The 18091-nt window shown below is 60.8% G+C and overlaps 1 protein-coding gene across 1 annotated transcript in view; it reads right to left on the bottom strand.

Annotated features, from left to right (window-relative positions):
• The window catches only part of ARHGEF10 (Rho guanine nucleotide exchange factor 10), a 49007-nt gene that overhangs the window by 12521 nt on the left and 18395 nt on the right, over positions 1–18091 (bottom strand). Inside the window, exons 9-21 of the mRNA XM_045186549.2 lie at positions 17208–17325; positions 15086–15200; positions 14394–14500; positions 12659–12736; positions 11673–11852; positions 11199–11315; positions 10391–10483; positions 9101–9271; positions 7584–7729; positions 5614–5774; positions 2027–2142; positions 1602–1729; positions 1334–1434 (exon numbers count right to left, since the gene is read on the bottom strand). Of these exons, the coding sequence (XP_045042484.2) occupies positions 1334–1434; positions 1602–1729; positions 2027–2142; positions 5614–5774; positions 7584–7729; positions 9101–9271; positions 10391–10483; positions 11199–11315; positions 11673–11852; positions 12659–12736; positions 14394–14500; positions 15086–15200; positions 17208–17325 (1631 nt within the window). The remainder of the gene's footprint in view (positions 1–1333; positions 1435–1601; positions 1730–2026; positions 2143–5613; positions 5775–7583; positions 7730–9100; positions 9272–10390; positions 10484–11198; positions 11316–11672; positions 11853–12658; positions 12737–14393; positions 14501–15085; positions 15201–17207; positions 17326–18091) is intronic.

The following is an 18091-nucleotide window of genomic DNA, read 5'->3' as shown; positions in this document are numbered from 1 at the left end:
AGGTGGCACGAGGACTCGGCCCCATGTGGCGGGAGGCCTCGCTGCTCTGTCCCCTGGAGCAGCGACAGCCCCTCTTTCCAGGGCGGGCCGTGCCCCACTGCCCTACTTGGGACAGTGCGGTGGCAGCCGGGAGTGACGGACTCGCCAATGCACAGGGCCCTGACCTTGCTGCGTGAACACCCAGGGCTACTGTTTATCTTTTTCATGTTTGTAAAATGACGGACACGTTTACATCCAGAGGTGCAGAGAGAAGCTTTCTAACGCAGAATGAGAGTTCACCCCCAAAAGTGAGTTGTCCTTCTCAGCTGCGGGCCCAAAATCCGTGTAGGGAAAAGGGGTTTATTTTCAGGCTCAGCTGACTCCCCTCGGAGAGCGGCCGCCCCTCCGCCTGCTGAGCCACCTGAGCCTGGCCGGTGCAGAGGAGAGGAGGGGCATGTGGCCGTCCCTCCCACCAGCCACGGCTCCCGCGGCCCCTGCTCCTCTGGACTGCATTTTCCGTTAGCAGTTTATTATCAGCGCGTGTGACCACGTGCATCTGGAAGAACTACGCACACGCAGGCACACCCAGTGTCCCGAGTACTCAGATCTGTGAGTACAGATTACGTAACACACACATCAATACACACCAGCTTGTTACACACACCGCAAAAGGGCAAAGCTGAAGGACGTGGGAGCAGGAACGTAATGATGAAGCCACCCCCACCGCTGCAGGACCGGTGGGTCCCACCGGCGCCTCGGCTCACAGGTGAGGGCACAGCAGAGGCTGAGACAAGCCCTGGCTCTCCCACGTGAGGACCTGACTCACTGGGCCTGGGGCTCCGGGCTGTGAGCAGCCTCAGCTGACGCAGGTGCTTTGTTACAACACCAGGCGGGGCTGTTCCCTGCACCCCACAGACTATCACGTAACACACAGGTGGCACACACAAGGGCCACAGGTGGAGTCCAGCCCTCCACCTTGTTTTATCGAGCCCCGCGCCTTGTTTCTACCCAGGGCAGTGCTGAGCTCCGTGCCCCTAGTTAAGGAGTAGTCACATTTGTACAGTCCTACAGTTACATTCGGCCCTTTGAAGGCAAATGCGAGGCTGATGTGGCCCCGGGTGAAAATGGGTTTGACACCCCTGACACAAACCACGGGCGGCCCGTGGCACTGGGATTACTCTTCCTGTTTGGAAGCATTCTTTTGGCCAAGGGGCCGACTTGTCGTTTTACCTCCCCAGCACTACCTCCTTCTCTCTGGCACACAATCCGTCCCCACACAGAGCCCTCCAAGGGACCGCGACATGCCCGGTCCCTGCACAAACGGCCGCCCTTAGGGACGCGCAGCTGCTCTTACCGAGGGCAAGCTTGGCCAGCTGCAGGCTGCTTAGCCACGACTCCTTGACTGCCGGCGTGAAGGTGCTGAACACGGCTGTGAAGAAGGTGGGCCGCCCAGACCTGCCAGGAGGGACAGAGCACGCGTCACACGGGGACACTCCCCTCCGCGAGCTCCGCGAGCTCCACCTGCCCTTAGCAGCTGGCAGCCGAGCCCACGTGAACAGGCGCCTCCTGCGGGAAGCGCGGGCAGCGCGGGCAGCTCGGGCAGCTCTGCGCCGGGCACTCACTTGTCCTGCTTGCCTGGCAGCTGCAGCTGCAGCCGGCAGCAGTCAGCCGCGCGGATCTCCTCCTCCTTCTGCAGGACGAGCCGCTGTAGCCCCGCTGTCCAGTCATGGGCCACGGCCTGGTTCAAGTTCTGCGAAGGAAACAGGATGCGCATGCGCATGGGGGGAGGGCAGCACTGTCACGTGCAAAACCCGTGTCTGAGGCCGAAAAAGAAGTCCTGGGGGAAGGGTCGCACGATGCGCGCCCAGCCGTTTCTGTGACGGCACGGACCCTCCGGCCGCCGCAAGGGCGGAAGGTTCCACCGAGAGGTAGTCCCACCCCGTTCAGCGCAGGAAACACAACGGGATCTGATGTTAGCGTGCACGTGGGGTCACGTGTGACAACGAGTTACAGGCAAGAAGAGGCCGTGGGGCCCAGCGGCGGCTACCTGGTAGTGCCCTTTCAGGTCCCCAACGAGCTGCGCGATCTGGCCGACCACGTTGAGGTCGTGCAGCAGGTTCTGGAGGTCCTGGTACAGCTGCCCGGGGCCCACGTAGACCTTGTCTGCAAGCAAGCAAACCAGGCGCCGCGCTCAGGCCAGTGCCCGGGGCGGTGGGTGGGGGACGAAGGCACGAGAATAAACCCCAGGGAATCCTGAGTTTTTAAAAAGTATTTTTAAGTATTTAGAGTTTTTTGTAACTTTTTATTCTGAAGTAATTGTAGATGTACAGAAGAGTCACAGAAACAGCAGAGTCCCTCCCAAATGCCCCTCCGCCGCCCCCGGAGTTCGAACTTGCAGAACCACAGCAGCTCCGTCACCACCGGGAGTCACCTGACCAGAGCAGGCGCCCACTGCGCCAGTTTCCTGGCCGCCATTCAGTCGGGGCCCCTCAGCCCCTGAGCTGTGGTTTTCCCCCCTGAAAGGCCCCCTCCGGTGGGTTCCTCGGGTGTTCTTTGTCTTCTGTGACCTTGGTGTGTGTGAAGGACGCTGGTGAGTTATGTTTCACTGGTGAGTTATTGCCTGATGTACTTCAATCACTTCTAGTACTTTTTAGACATTGTCAGCAAGAAATCTCTACAAATGACATTTAATCTGAACCAAACTTCCGGTGACGAGGGTCACCCAACAGCAAAACGAGTTCCCAGGGGTCCTTCTCTCAAGTGAAGTAAAAAGGGTGACGGCAGGTCTGCGGTGACTTGGTGGCTGCCAAGTGCCCCGTGGGGACAGCCCAGCACTGGCTCCGGGCCAAGGCACTGCCCTCCTCATCCCCTGGGACCAGCCGGCGCGGGCGGGGCCTGAGCTCAGAGCCCCCCCTGCAGGCAGAGACTGCAGGCCTCGTCCACTTTGCATACACAAGCGCTGCCGGAGGCCACCAAGTTTCAGATCCAGCAGGGGAGGGGTCCCTCCAGCTGGACGACCTTGCTGCTTCCTGCGCCGTGTCTCGCTGAGTCACACACGTTGGCACCTGCACGGGGCCGAGCACACAGGTTCAGCTCGGCCCTCTCCTGGGCCCAGTGACGACTGCCCCTCCCTCGAGCTGAGATGAGGAGGATGGTTCCCAGGCCCTACCCTCGGACTCCGGCTCCCACCTCCTGCACCAAGGGCCCCTGCAGAGCGGGCTCTGGGCAACCCAACCTGCACACACCCTCCCCAGCGCCTGCAAGCAGGGATCCTGGCACCCGGAGGGCGCTGGAGTCCTGTGTGGAGATGGGCTGAGGTTGGGAGAGTCCTGCCAGGGGCAGCAGGGCAGGGCCCTCGTGTGTGGGCATGGGGAATAGACGTCTCGTCATCCCCCACGCCGCACCGGGCGGGAGCACTTCACTAGGAAGAGACAGGCAACCCCCCCCGCCCAGGGCACCTAACGAGCCCGGGCGGGGGGCGGGGGGCGGGGGCGGGGGCGGCGGGCAGCTGGAGGGCTTTCTCCGCCCAGCCCCAGCTCAGGAGGTCGGTGGAACCTTTCGAATTGCCAGAGAAGACGCACGACATTTTGCAAAATAACCCCAGGGGTCTGGAAGCTTAATTAAGCTCCTGCAACGCCAGGGGACCTGCGGACCACCACGGATCCCGGCCACCAGGCCTGCCGCGGATACTTAAGTTCAACGCAGGTGGACGGCATGACCCAGGCGGACGGGCGTCGCTATGATCATGCACACACGCCCCACGCGGCACTCTTCAGGGACGTGGAGCTCCCTCAGCACAGGGCCGGCCGGGCCAATGGACAGCGGCCAGACGGTAGTGCCCGCTCAGTCCTCAGCACCCAGGGACACACCCGGCTTCCCGACACTGAGTTCAGAGTACAGGCGTCCTGACAGCAGGACAGTCACCGGGCGTCTGCTGAGCATGAGGATGGGCGTCCTCACGCAGCAGCGTCTCACGGTGACTCACGTGAGGGGCGGCCGCTCACACCGGGACTCGGCTTTCTCTGCGTGAACCGCAAGCCCTGGCCCTGCGCCCACGAGCGCGAGCGCGGCCCAAACTCAAAACACGCAGATACCAGGGGCGACTGGAGCGCCGTCTTCCAAGCCACACAGAACTTGAATTTGCTAAAAACATATATTTTTAACCTCGAAGGCATTTTCAGGACCATTTTACCTCATGTGCCTGCTTTCACAGCTCAGAAGTAAAACGCGGACCCCGTGCAGACAGGGAAATGGAGGCACTGCGGTCCACGCGCCACACCAGGGCTCCCACACCCGGACCACAGCGCACGTGTGGCATGGGAGCCCCGGAACACACACGCTTCGCAGCGACGCGTCCACCCAGAAGTGGGACCCCCGAAGGGCAGTGCCAGGGGCCCCACGCGGCCGGTCACAGCCCGTGGGAGATGAGGAGCACTGCTTCCCATGGAGAGGCCAGCGTCACCCCCAGCCCCTGCCCCTCTACCTCCCGCACGGACAGGTCACCGGGTCCCTCGCAGTTCACGTGTTTTCTCCCTCCAGTCCCGCTCTCGTCCCCTGGCGTGGACCACAGGGGTCACAGAGGCGGAACGAGGTCTCAGGACTCGAAATCCAACGCTGACACTCAAATGCGCACGTCCCTCCTTGAGGAGCGAGGCCGCCGGCCAGAGCAGGGCCGTGCCCCACTGCCCCACACGACCCCGGGGAAGAGAAGCCTCGTGGTGTGGTTTCTGTTCCTGCAGACAGGACTGGATCCCACGAACAATCTGGAGGGACCTCGGCTCTGAAGTGCCCTCACTCCTCCCACCGCCTGCCCCCCAGCCAGGCCCTGGAGTCTCTGCTTCCCATGCCAGTGGGACCGGGATTCGGCCCCAGGCCCCTGCGAGTCCCTGTGAGTGTGCGACCGAGGGAGACAAGGTGAAGGTTTAAGCGGTGCTGTCTGACCACGCAGAAACAAAGCCCCTGGAAGGCCGCTGAACACGCTGTTGTCAGTGGTTAACGTTTCGCTGGGAGCTCCCGTCCACGGTGTTCCGCTGCGGCAGGGTGTGGGGGCAGACGGCCCACGGTGAATGACACTCAGCCTGGTTTTATTCGGATTGAAGTGGAGGCGGAGGAAGAGGAGGAGGAGGAGGAAGAGGAGGAGCGCGCTACACTAGATGCAGTCCACAGTCTGCAGACCAGTTACAGCCGTGAGCACCGTGTGACTGTGGGGGCATCTCCCAGTGCCCTGACACCTGTCTCTCATGTCACCATGTCAGGTTCACAGCTACGGCCACGGCCACCGCCGTGGGCCCAGGGAGAGAAGGCATCGGGCGGCACATGGCTGAGCTGCCCTGCGACCCGGGCCTCACTGTGCACTGTCAGGATGCGAACCTGGCTCCTACGTACTCACGGGAATGCAGAGCAGAACCAGAACCAGGGAGTCAGAACCGGCCCAGGTGCAGGGGTGCTGTACCCAAGGGTGCCCGCTGCCCCCCCACCTGGGGACAAGGCTGGCAGGCCCACCGCCGACGGCCAGCTGACTCTGACGACCGTGCCACCCACAGCTCACCCCTTTCACGGGGTCTGTGTACAGTGTTAGAGGCTCGTCCCGTCCCAGGTCACCACGGGGGCAGGGGCACACGTGGCATCACTTACGTGGCTTCGCGGTGGCCACCACAGCCAGGCTCTCGGGCGGGTGCTCAGCCGGGCCGTCGGTGCCGCCGTACTCCATGACCGCCGCGTGTCCCAGGGGCACGCTCCACTTCAGCAGGTGCCTTTGGCCGGCCGAGAGGAGTGTGTGGCCATCATGCGAGGCGCTGCAACAGACAGCCACGGGGAACGGCGTGAAGACACGGGGCTCCCCGCCTCAGACCTCCCGTGGGACCCCAGGAGCTGTCCAGTCATCGCAGCTCTCACTTTCCTCAGGACAGACGCACACCACCTGCCCGCGGGGAGGCCCCCAAACGGAGGAGCTGGGGGGAGCTCTGTCCACTGTCTGTGCCAGAGAGCACGGGAGACGCACTGGCAGGACACCCCCCCCAGAGCGCAAGGGGTACATGCCGGCTGCTGCCTGGTGCCCATCAGAGCAGACGCTGAGCGTCCCAGCAAATCCGCTAACAGGAGATCCCCAGCGTGGCTACAGTTACTCAGTTGCTTCATGTGGGCTAACTCTGAAGTCCCTTCTTCACTCCCGGGCACAGTGTAGCCCTTGTAATAAAACCAAAGCCTACTGTGACTAAAATACGTATCAAGTGTGCAGAAATTAAGTGGAAAAAACCCCACAGCCCATACAGATCACTTTCTCCTCCCGTCGCACACGGAGCCTGCAAGCAGAGACACACGAAACTCGCTGGACGGTCCGGTGGGGCCTGCCAGGGCGGGCGAGAGCCACCTCCATTTCTGCTTTGTGTGACAATGACGCCTCGCTTTTCTTCAAGGTGTGTGTGTGTTAATCAACACGTAGAGAGCGAGCCAGCGCGCTGGGTGCTTTCCCTCACACCGGAGCACCTGACTTACTGGGAGCCGCTGGCACCGGCCACCACCCCCCTCAGAGCACAGGGCTCAGCTCCCCGTGCCACTTCCAATCCACACGGGAAGCGGAGAGGAGGCACCGCCACTCAGACATGGAGCCCCAGCAACGTGGGCTGTGTGAACGTGCGTGTTTATTCAGACATGGAGCTGCCCACGGACATGGCTTTCCTCCTGCATGAACAAGGGGCCTCATGCCTGAGGGGCTCTGGGGTCTCCACTCCTCCCAGGCTGGACGACTGTTTTTACAAAGTCATGGGAAGGGGGCACAGGGATCGAACTCTGAGAAGCCCGGCTGCTCAGGGTGACCGGCCGCCATCAGCTAGATGCCCCGGGGTGGGCGGCAGGGCCAGGTCTGCGTGGCAGCAGGGGAGGGAGGGTGTTTTCAGTGGTGAATGCCTGCCCACCAGCTCTCACTGGAGCCCGGGGCTCCGACCGGCATAAATGCTCCCACTGGAGGCAGTTTCGCACTCCCCCGGGTTCAGCAACTGGCTCCCAAAGCTCCCGGACGCTGAGCTGGCCCTCGCCGCTGTCCCACGGGGCCCTGACAGCCTTCGGCTGGGTCCCCGGGGCAGCACCACCAGCGAGCTTTCCCTTCTGCAATCCCGTCACCTCCCTACGTCTGGAGACTTTGCACTTCTCAGCTCTCCCCACCGACGACAGCGTCCCAGGTGCCGGAGAGCAGTTCAGCAGTGACGCCGAGGCCCGTTCCAGCACTGCCGAAGGGCACGAGCTCAATCCCTGGTTTACACGGGTGTGAACGTGCCCGGTTTGGGGCCGTGGGAACCACACTCACCAAGTGCAGTCACAGAGAGGCAGCCGAGGAGAGAGACCCGGACAGTGAGGACAACAGGAAGGGGACCAGGGCCGAGCAGGGTACCGGGAAGCTCGGCTCGGTTTCCAGTTCCAGCCTCAGCCTCACGTTTACAGAGAAACCACCCGGAACGCCCCTAGTTTTTGTGGGCACTGACAGGTGGCACAGGCTGGGCCCCCAGAGATGAGCCAGGTTGGTTCAGGCATTCGCCCTCCACTGCAGCCCAGTCCCTGCGTCCGCACACGGGGGCTCGGCCCACGCGAGGGCAGAACCGCGTCCTTACCGGGTGCCGACCGTGACGCACATCAGCACGTCGTTCAGCATGAGCAGCCGGCGCTCTTTGGTTTTCGTGATTTCCCCTCGGTCGTTGTAAACAGTTTCGATCACGTCGTCGGATCGGATGAGGTATCGGTTCCCACCGCTGAGGAGCTGGAGAGTGGACACTGTTACCACCACGAGTTCATCAGCGGAGCGAGAGGACGAGCGCAGTCCCGCTTAATCTACGCCTGCAGCGCGCACCACGCGAGCGCCAGAGCGCGCGGAAGGCGGCTTTTTTTAACTGCAAGTGTATTACAGACAGGGCCTCAAGGACTCCAAACTGGCGGAATCCGACTCCCTGCAAACACGCGGGAGGCCGAGCAGCCTAGATGAGGGCTCCCCCTGCAGGCCGTCCCCGGAACGGGGGCGGCGCTCCGAGGAAACGCGCCCTTCCTCCTGCCTGGCCTGTGGCTGAAGCCCACCCGCTCTGTAAAAACGTTTCGGAGCCAAAGCGCTCCTTTCCCCGCAGACGGCACAGCGAGGCAAACACCTCGGCCCCGTCCAGTGCCCTTTCACTTCCCTGAGCCCCGGAAACACCCCCGGCTCTCTGGAGAGGTGCTCCGTGTTCACTGCTGGTCCATGACACGCCATGGAGATGGCAGACTATTGGCACAAGCCCCCTAGAAAGTTCAGAACCCTCAGCGCAGAACCTTCTGCTCTCCCCCTGCACAGCCACCCGGGCCCCTCCCTGAGGTGTGCGCCCCACCCTGCACGGCCCCCCCAGCTCTCTGTGCCGCGCGGAGACACCCCAGGACCGCAGGGAGGCACGGGGCTAAACAGACACCACCGCTGGATGTGAGCACGTTATCCAGAGTCCTGCAGAAACCACCCGTTGCTTCGAATGCGTTAAAGTTCTTACAGTTAAACTACCGAACGCCACCGTGTGGTAGGAAATGGGCCCGACTGGCAAAAAAAAACAGGGACTTGGCAATAATGAACATTCTAGGCAATGATTTAGCCCGGCTCGTGTAAACCAACCTCTTCCTGTGGCCCAGGGAACAGTCTGGTGGAGCGGCACCGAGTCAGACTAGTGTCGCAGAAAAGTGACTGCAAACACGGAGCTGGCACCCAGCTCCACAAAGGACCCGCGTCCGTCCGCCCTGTGCTCCGCCCGGCTTTGCGCGGTCAGTCCGCTTAGCTCGCGCATGGACGGGACCGATAAAAAGTGTGAAGTATGTGTGTGTGTCACTCGTGAGTATCTAAAAGGAAGCCCCGCATCTGAAAGCACAATTTGGCTGAAAGAGTTGCTCTTAACCCTTTCGGGGGCCCTGGGTCCATCTGAGGAACTGATGAGCCCATGAACCCCTCTTCTGGGGAGCGCTCAGACTCTGCAGCTGCAGCCGTGTCTGGTGCCCAGACCTGCCTGTGGCTCCATCGGCCCTGGGGGCCCTGGGCGGAGGGAGCTGCCCCCACAGCCCCAGAGGCTAGCCATCAGTGGCCTGTGAGCAGAAGCAGAAGCAACTTCAGCCCAGAGACGGACACCTTGTTCAGGTATCTCTCGTTGACGGCTTTGGCGATTTGCTTGATTTCACAGCGTTGATCCGCGTCTCTTTTCCTCTCGTTCAATTTCTCCGCTAACGTCTCAAGCTCCGTCAGCGCCATCTGCAGAGGCAGCCTGTCCGGGTGTCCTGGGGACGTGTTCTTCAGCATGTCCTTCGGGAGAAACAGGGCAGAATGGAGAGGTGACCGCCTGTGGGGGAGGGGCCGTCTTCCCCTGCCAACCCCCAGCCCCACCAGCCACCTCAGCACGGCCAAGGAGGGAGGTAATGACTCAGCCATTTCTGGGAAAGAAAAAAAACACTCGGGAAGGACACAAACTAAATGAAACACGACTTGGCTGAACGCTCCAACAGCTCCTCCTGCAAAAACAAAGCTAACTTACACACGGCACGGCTAACGAAGTCCTTAGACAGTGCGGGACTGAGCCCCGGCCGGCACAGTGGGTAAGTCAGGCCCGGGGCAGAGCCTCCCACCTGACTCTGCACCAGGACGAAGGGAGGGGACAGCCATGTGCCTGGTCGCCCTGTGCAGACAGCTCCCCGGTGCCCCGAGCTGCTGTCCTGTAGAAACCACCCTTGGCTTCTCCCCAGGGCAGCTCGAGGCAGAGCTCCTGACCCCATGGGGCTTCTCAGCAAAGAGGAAGAAGGGCCCCTTCCAACCACAACCGAGTTCGTGCCGACGCGGCAACTCTTGAAGGGCCCTGGGTGGCTTCAGGGTGGGACTGGCAGCCAGGGGATCAGGGGTCTGAACTGTCAACCCCACCCCCGAGCCCGGGGAGGGGAGCCGGCGGGGGCGGTTGGAGGGGAAACTGAGGTAACCGGCAACGGCCAGTGATGTACGTCTCAGTCACACGCCTCCACAGTGGAGCCCCCACAGCAACCCTATAGGAAGGGTCTGGAGGGGTTGGGGTTGGGAGGCCACGCAGGTACTGGCAGCCATAGGCCCTGCCCACACAGCCGGTGGCCCCGAGTGGCAGCCTTTGTAACAAACCAGCGAAGGTCAATGCCTTCCTGAGTTCTGGGAGGCACTCAGCCTTCCCAGTCAGTTCTGGAGGCAATGCCTTCCAGCCCGAGAAGGTGCGCGGGGGCCCCGGCATGGCCAGCACATTGGACAGAACCGGCTGACCTGGGACCCGCCACTGCTTTTGGCATCTGAAGTGGGACAGGGCCCTGAATCCGTAGGTCGCCTGTTGCCCAGGGGGTCCGTGTCAGAGCTGACCCACAGGGTGGACACAGGCAGGGGCGGGGCCGGACCGCTGTGGGGTCACAGTACCTGGAGCAGCAGGATGAACTGTGGGAACCTCTGGATGGGCCTTGTCATCAGGCTGTAGAGCGTGACGCGGTCCGGGCTGGACTCCTGGGCCTGCTGCGGGGAGAGATGGCCATTCTCACCCCCAGGCAGCGGAACGGGACGTCCCAGCCGCGCCCTTCGGGGGGGAGTTAGTGCTGCTCGAGGACCTCGCCTCACTGGCTGCAGGTATACAGGTCTCCGCCTCCTGTGCCCTCAGGCACACCTCACTCCGCCTGGGCCATGGGGCCCTGGCTGCAGTGTGAACAGTGCCTCTGACTGCTGGCAGGGTTTGTCCTTCTGTTAGTCCCAGTCCTCTCAGGACTGAGTTCCTTTCTGAGATTCAACACCCACAGGAAAAGTGCAGCGACAAAGAGAAGAGAAGGGAAGGGAAGGGAGGGGAGGGGAGGGGAGGGAAAACAATGCACCGGACCCCAAGCCGGAGCTGCAGGGCCTGGAAGGCAGCCACGCACCGGGACCCCCAGGGCTACTTCTGTTGTCCCAGCCTTTTGCTTCGAGATCCAACCTTCACTCTGTGACTGTCCAGCCAGGCGGCCACCCACTTTAAGGATGTGACAATAACGGTTATTCTTACAGGCTGTGCTACCGCTAAAAACTCATCGATATTTCCAACACTGACCCAATGCCTAGGGCACTGCTGGAACTCAGATGTTCACAATGAACGAGGCTCCACCTTAGACGTCAGGTTGTGTAAAACCTCGTTATCAAGCACTGTGACGTGGGTCCTGTTACCAGACACTATTAAACCCCCAAATGGGGGGGGGCTGCTTACCTTTAAAAATTCCAGGAAAGCGGGCTTCGCGGTGCACGTTTTCTTGAGGACGGCCACGGCGGTGCTGAAGTTGTTCACGTACTCGCTGTAGGCGTCCAGCACCATGGACTTGGAAAACTGAAACGCAGGAGGAGCCGAGACGGGTCGGTAACGTGGAGTCCACACGGGCCCTTCCCCATCCAGCGTGGCCTCCATCACCATGACGGTCCCAAGACAGACTTCATCACGGCTGCATGGGACTTCCTAAGCAAGCCTGTTAGGCATTAAATGGCCGGGGACCTCATTCTGCCGACCCCGGCGCCCCTTGGGCATCCTGGTTCTCAACCGTGGCAGGCTGCACACAGAGATGGCAACTACAACCCCCCTCCTCAAATCCCCACTGACCCTCACTCCCCGGGCACACCTCCCCACAGGGCCGCACAGAGGGGCACCGGCTCCCCGGAGAGGCCCGGGCTGGGGGTGCAGCGCCCTCACCGAAGCCACGAAGACATCACCGATGGTCTCCACGGCGTCCCACTCGGCCACGCGGCTGGCCAGCGCCATCTGGAACAGGCGGTGGCACTGCAGCACCTCCCTGAGGCGGTGGAACACCACCTTCAGCTTCCGGTCACTTAGGACCCGAGGCTCCATTTCGGCCAGCGGCCGCTCGTACTGCTGGCGGGGACAGAGGACAGAGACAGGAGGTGGAGGACCGACCTGCGCGGTGCAGTTTCTCACTCTGTCACCTGGCTTCCATTTCAGATCAAACACGCTGATCAGAGCGGGCCTGTGAGGGGAACCGTGTCAACAGCCTTAAGTGTTCCATTTTTCAGAACTTTTTTTAGTGAACGTGTCAGATCTAAAGGCAAAAATAGGAGCCACTGGGAATCAAGGGTTGCCTGTAAGGGACAGTTGGGCGCCCCCAGTTTGGACTGGCGAGGACACCAGACTGGGGAGCAGACGCTCTACAGACAAGTCTTTCTAGAAGTGCCCCCGGCCACTGCAGCCCCTTCCCAGAAACACGTTTAACATGCTCACGACCTCAGGTTCCTTGTGCCTGAACAACCCCTGTGAACTTTGTGTTGATATCACTTGACTTTTGACATCAGTACACAGCACAGGTGGCAAACACGAGGCCCGCAGGCCGAACCCAGCCCTCCACCTTGTTCTGTCTGGCCCGGCACCTTGTTTCTACCCGGCGGCAGCACCGAGCTCCGTGCCCCTAGTTAAGGAGTAGTTACATTTATACAGCCCTAAAGTTACATTCGGCCCTTTGAAGGCAACCGCGAGGCTGATGTGGCCCCGGGTGAAAATGAGTTTGACACCCCTGATATACAGGCACAGTATTTAAATTCTTTTGAGAATCCTACAAATTCGAGTATTTCATGATTCATACACATAATTACATGTGTATGACAGACATGTAGGTGAAGGAAAGGTTGGCCGGACATGCACAGGGCCCACGCGTGACATCCAGGTACCTCCAGGATCCTCGTGAGGGCGTCCACATAACTCTTCTCGCTGTCGACGATGGAGCCCAGGATGCACCTTCTCACCACCTGTCGGGATTGGAAACGACAGCGGGCGGGAACTACTTCACCCAGACTGATTTTACTCCTATTCGAGGCTTGTTGACACAAGTTTCTCAGGTTTTGTTTTCAAAATAGTAGGTAAGTGAAATCTCCAAAGGCTTACATAACTAGCATTACAGGCACCACCATACGTCTCCTGCTGCTACAGTGCTGTAATTTGCAACCTCAAATCATAAACTGTAACAACAGCAGGACACCTACGACCACCTGTAACAGATTCATTCACTAGTGCAACAATAACAAGCGGAATTCTCTAATTGTCAAGTAGGTGCCCGGCACTGAATTACACAGTTCATGTGTAAGTAAAGCATTAAAAACTGCTCGTCTCGACTCCAGCAATGCTATTGGAAACGCTCGCCCAATAAAACCACTGTGCCAAAACCGCAGGAAAACGGAACCTTGCAGGACCTGGGGGACGCACTCTTTTGCAACAACCTCTGACCTCACAAACACGCCCTCCCCCCCCCCCCCCCCCCGCCCGACTCCGAGGCAGGGAACTGGGCGAGTGGATTGGTGACGGCATTTCCAGGTGCAGCGGCCGGAGAGATACGGGCCTTTAAAATGCTGACCCCACTGTGGGCTCCGATTTCCCTGCCCGCAGTGGGCACGTTTCTGGCAGAATGGTGTGGGTAGAGCCAATGATGACACGTGGCACTGTCTTCAATGCTAAGCAGTGTGGCCAGTTAATTGTGCCAATAAATGGAAAAAGGGTAAAGTCACAACCACACGCACAGGCATAAGCGAGCAAGCATGCACGTGGCACACTCACTCCCCGGAGCAGCAGCCCCAGGGAGTGCTCGGCCCTCGCAGCGGCCCAGCGCCACCTAGTGGCAGGGGCAGCACCTCCCACAAACCATTATTGCCAAAGCAGAGGGGTTTTCCTTAAGTCACAAAGTTAAGGAAAAAGCAACCCTCTGAACACTTAGGGAAAAAAGTGATGTTCTTTAGACAGGGCGGCTGCGTCTGGGGTTGAAAGCCACGCACACAAGCCCCACAGGCCTCCCCCACATCACCCTGCTGGGTCGCGAGCAGACACATCCCCCTGGAACGAGAGTCAGTCCCCAGGCCGGCCCGAGTCAGTCCCCACACTGGCAGAGGGTCAAATTTAGGCCAGCCCTCCCCCCAAATTCAGGTCCCAGACCAACTGCCTCAAGTCTGGGGTGAGACTATATGGGGTCTGATCTAGGAATTACATGTTTTTTAAGGTTCTGAGACAATGCTAACACATTGGGTCAAAGGACCTGACACTGGCATAAGACCATTTAACAAAGACACAAAAACAAAACCAAAGAAATCTGGCACGCACGCTCTCCTTGCAAAGCGCCCACGACCGTGTAACGAACCTCCCCCAGAACCTAAGTCCCGCACACTCTCTCACAGAGTTACACGTGAGGAGCGGGCCTCAAAACACTGAAGGGCCGGATCGGGTGGACCCAGGGTCCTGTGCTGACCAGGGCACCAGAGGCCCCTGCTGGGTTAACCCCTTTCCTGCCGGGCAGGAGCGGCAGGTGGAGGAGCCCGGGGGAAGGGGTGGAGGGGCAGGAGTTGGGACAGCAGGGGTCACCAGCCAGCATGCAGACACTCAGACACCACACTCGGCCCGAGGGTCCGCCGCAGGTCCCACCTGCTGTTGAGACAGGCCGTCGGGCATTGGGGTCAGGACGGCCTCCGGGTGCCGGCAGTCCACATCGATGAACAGGCTCTGCTCCTCTTCCCAGCCAGGGCTGCGGTCTGAGTGACAGGCAGGGACGCTGGTCTGACATGGAAGCGAGACCCCCACGTCGCCCCAGGGCCCTCAAAGGAGCCACAGGTTTCCGTGCTTCCTCCTGCCAGCAGCAGCTGACGCGCAACTTCCAGGAACCCGAGAAAACACCCTCCCCACCCGAGGGGTGCTGGCCAGCGCCTGAAATTTTCCCAGTCTGACTTCAAAGGGCAGAGGTGCCATTTGAACGTCTGGATGGTAAAGTGGGGATGACCGCTTCCCAGGTACGCAATCTCACACCCACAGCCAGGAACCAAGAAAGGCTGCGAAGGAAGGCGGGGAGCCGACCAACCCTCTGGGTCAGGGACCCTCGGGGACGTCCTACATCTCCTGACCTGTCCCACTACAAGTCTGAAAAAGCACAGGCTCCCGAAATCATAAAGTTTAGACGAAGACTAACCAAATCAACTTTCGATTCCACAAAATGGCAGGACGTGGGGTCCCACATCCCAGCCCCTGCACCCTGGCCCAGCGGTGAGCAGGCTCCTGAGGGCGAAAGTGCGGCAGCTGCCCCCCAGCAGACCCCCCTGCGTGGGGACCGGACAGCCACAGACCCTGAGAGATGAAGGACTTGGTCCTGATGAAGGAGCGGCCCCTCTTCACCGCAGCCTTGGTCTTCTCCAGCCCGTCCCTGGTGCCATCCTTCGCCGCCTTCACGAGCTTCTGCATCTGGGGGGAGCGAGAGCGTGAGGAGCCGTGCGGTTCTGCACCAGCCTGCGCGCTCTCCCACTCCACGTGGACAGAGCACGGTCGAGGGGTGCGGTCTGAAAACCCCCGACACTGGCTGTTTGGTCGGGAGTCTCCCTGGCTGCACAGGTGTGGTTTCGGTTGGTTGGCTGTTTCTAGAGCAGGGGAGGGGGGACCAAACTTTAACTGCAAGGCCCTTCTTTGACAGGATTATAGAAGCTCCTGCTCCACCAGGATTCAGTCCTCATTTTTATCAGTGCTCTGACAAACACAAACAGCTTTGCAGACCTGCAGGGAGAGACAGAAGCCTCCCAGTGGCCAACAGCACATCCCGGGAAAGGGAGGACCCTGCAGACACCTGCTCCGCCCGCCCCTTCCCCCCACCCCAGGGGTTTGAGTCCTGGAGTGCCGGCACCCATTGCAGTACAGACAGAGCTGGGCTGGAGGCAGACGGGGACAGCAGAGGGGGCAGGGCCAGGCAGGCCGCCGCTCCCGGGGGCCCTTTGTGTCACGGAGCCCACACCCCACTGTCGTGGAGTTTGCTGGCTGTGCTTCCCATGAGCCTGAGTCCCAGACTGGCTGCCGGGACCCCAGGTCACTTCTGGTCCTGAGAACGCCTAACGTCCGGGGCACCAGAGGAAGCCCAGGTGGCCTCGTGCCCGGGAGGAGCCAGCACCGTCAGGGCGACCGGCGGGCGTGCGGTGCACGGTGCCCTGTCCCCGGCCTGAGTCTGCAGGGTCAGGTGTGGGTTCAGGGGTGCGGTTTGCTACCCGTCGCCCCCTGGGGAGCGGCTTCAGGTAATGTCACACATCGTACCCCCAGCCTGACCGTCTGGGCAAGCCCTTTACTTCCCATGCCTCTGGCGCTTCCCCAAAATGTCCCCCAAGGGTGTGCTCTACCCACTGAGCCCAATCTCCCAGCGGGACCCCCTGCACCCGTCAGCCCCAGAGCCGCTCCCTGCTACCTCCTCACGCGGCAAAGCCGCCTGGGCCCCTCCAATCCAGCAGCCCTTCAGCCCAAACCACAGCACCCTGCAGACGACGGACGCAGACGGACTGAGGCCCCCCGTTGCCGCCCCATCCCAGGCCTGCGCCTCACCCTCTACCCCAGACCTGGCGGCTGTGCCTCGTGTTCATCCTGACCCTGTTCCAGCTCCCTCCAAGGAGAGTCAGGACCGAGGACAGTCCGGGGCTCCCCCCTCCCCGCCCCCCACCCGCGGAAGGGACGGACACGCTGATGCTCGCGCTTCACTCTGCTCTGAGAGCGGGAGCTCAGAAACCCTCTGGAATAAGGCAGCGGGAGGCATTTCCACGCGGCGTGCTCCCAGGCCAGCAACACTGCACACACGCACAGGTCACAGAGCGCCACGCGGACCAAAGGCTGGTCAGAGGGGGCGTCACTCGACAGCGGCCCTTGTGGGACACACGCCGGGGACTGGCCGCCACCACACCCACACCCGGCAGCTCTCACGCTGGGCCTGGAACCCCTTTCGCTCATGAAGTCGATCTTGTTTATCTGTATTTGCTGCCTGGCGAGTGAAAGCTGAGAAAAACTTGGAGTATTTTTATTAATACTCGTTGAAAAACAATAATAAACCTATTAATGTTGCCTTAGCTAGCACATTTATGAAAAATTAGAGTATTTCCCAAAACAAAAATAACGGGCGATTTCTCTGTATTTTGGCAGTCTCTCCCACGGCCGGGCGCAGACAGCTGGATTCCGCCTTCAACGACTCCGAGGCCCCACATGGTGGAGCCTCTGGAAAGTTCCTCCGCTCACGTGCGAGAGAACAGAGGGACAGGCGATCACCTCCTGGAACCAGCAGGAACCTGCGGACGGCGTCTAGTGACGCCGGGAGCCCCTGGACCAGCTCGGGGAACCACCATTCCAGGGGAGGTGGCCACACGGTTCCTGGGCGTCTGCTGTGAATGGGCACCATCAGCCATGAATGGGCACCGTCAGCGAAGAGCAGGGGAGGGCCTACTCTACCTTCAATTCCTGCTTCTGCTTTAGCTGCTGAATCTCTCTCGCGCCCGTGGCACTGGCCACCAGCTCTCTCATCTTTCTCTCATAGAGCTCCTTTACCCGGGCAAGGTCACGGGACAGCCACAGCACAGGGAGACACGGTCTGCTCACCCACACGCCCCTTTTGGCACTTCCGACAGCCATACCGAGAGGGCTTCCCTGAGAGGGCTTCAGCGGCCTCCAGCGAGTGGCTGCGGTCTCCGGGGGACCCACACACAGAGCCCCCTTTCAAACCCACCAACTCCGGGAAACAAGCCTGAGTGAGAAAAACAGCATCGAAAGACAGACGCAATCTCAGGGGAGCCGACAGGAGACTTTCCTGCACCAAACGCACGCAAACACACCCCCCAGTCTGTGCCCCTCGTTCCTTTCCACTGTGATGAAATCGAGAGGACCGACTACATGAAATACGTATAAAATTACCCCTATACCACAGCACGCAGTCTGAACTCGGGGCTGTGCTGAGGGTGGCACCCCTGGGGACAGCCTGCGCGGGCCTCCCACAGTCCCCAGGCTTACGTGGCGTCCTCTGCAGCTCGTGGGACCGAGTGTGACCTCGTAGGTCACAGCTGTGGGACCACAAATGTCCCAGATGCGCAACGGGCCCCTCTGCCCCACGAGGAAATGCTGCCCACATCACCTGGGACAAGGCCATGGGAAGTACTTTTTGATAAAAAGGTGAGACTTTCTCAGACGATGCTCCGGGGATGTACGGTGTTTGTTACTGGGCAGTTTTTGCGGCCTGACTTCTTCAGTGAGGATACCCGGTACTCCTCACGGCACCGCCGCCTGGACACCTGGTTTCCCCACCCCTGCCTGGATGGTGCCCGGCAACGCCTGCCCCTGGT

This window comes from Desmodus rotundus, chromosome 13, assembly GCF_022682495.2.
Source record: "Desmodus rotundus isolate HL8 chromosome 13, HLdesRot8A.1, whole genome shotgun sequence".
NCBI classification, from domain to species: Eukaryota; Metazoa; Chordata; class Mammalia; order Chiroptera; family Phyllostomidae; genus Desmodus; species Desmodus rotundus.
Note: the sequence above shows the minus strand (reverse complement) of the source record. Positions and strands in the feature narration are given on the sequence as shown.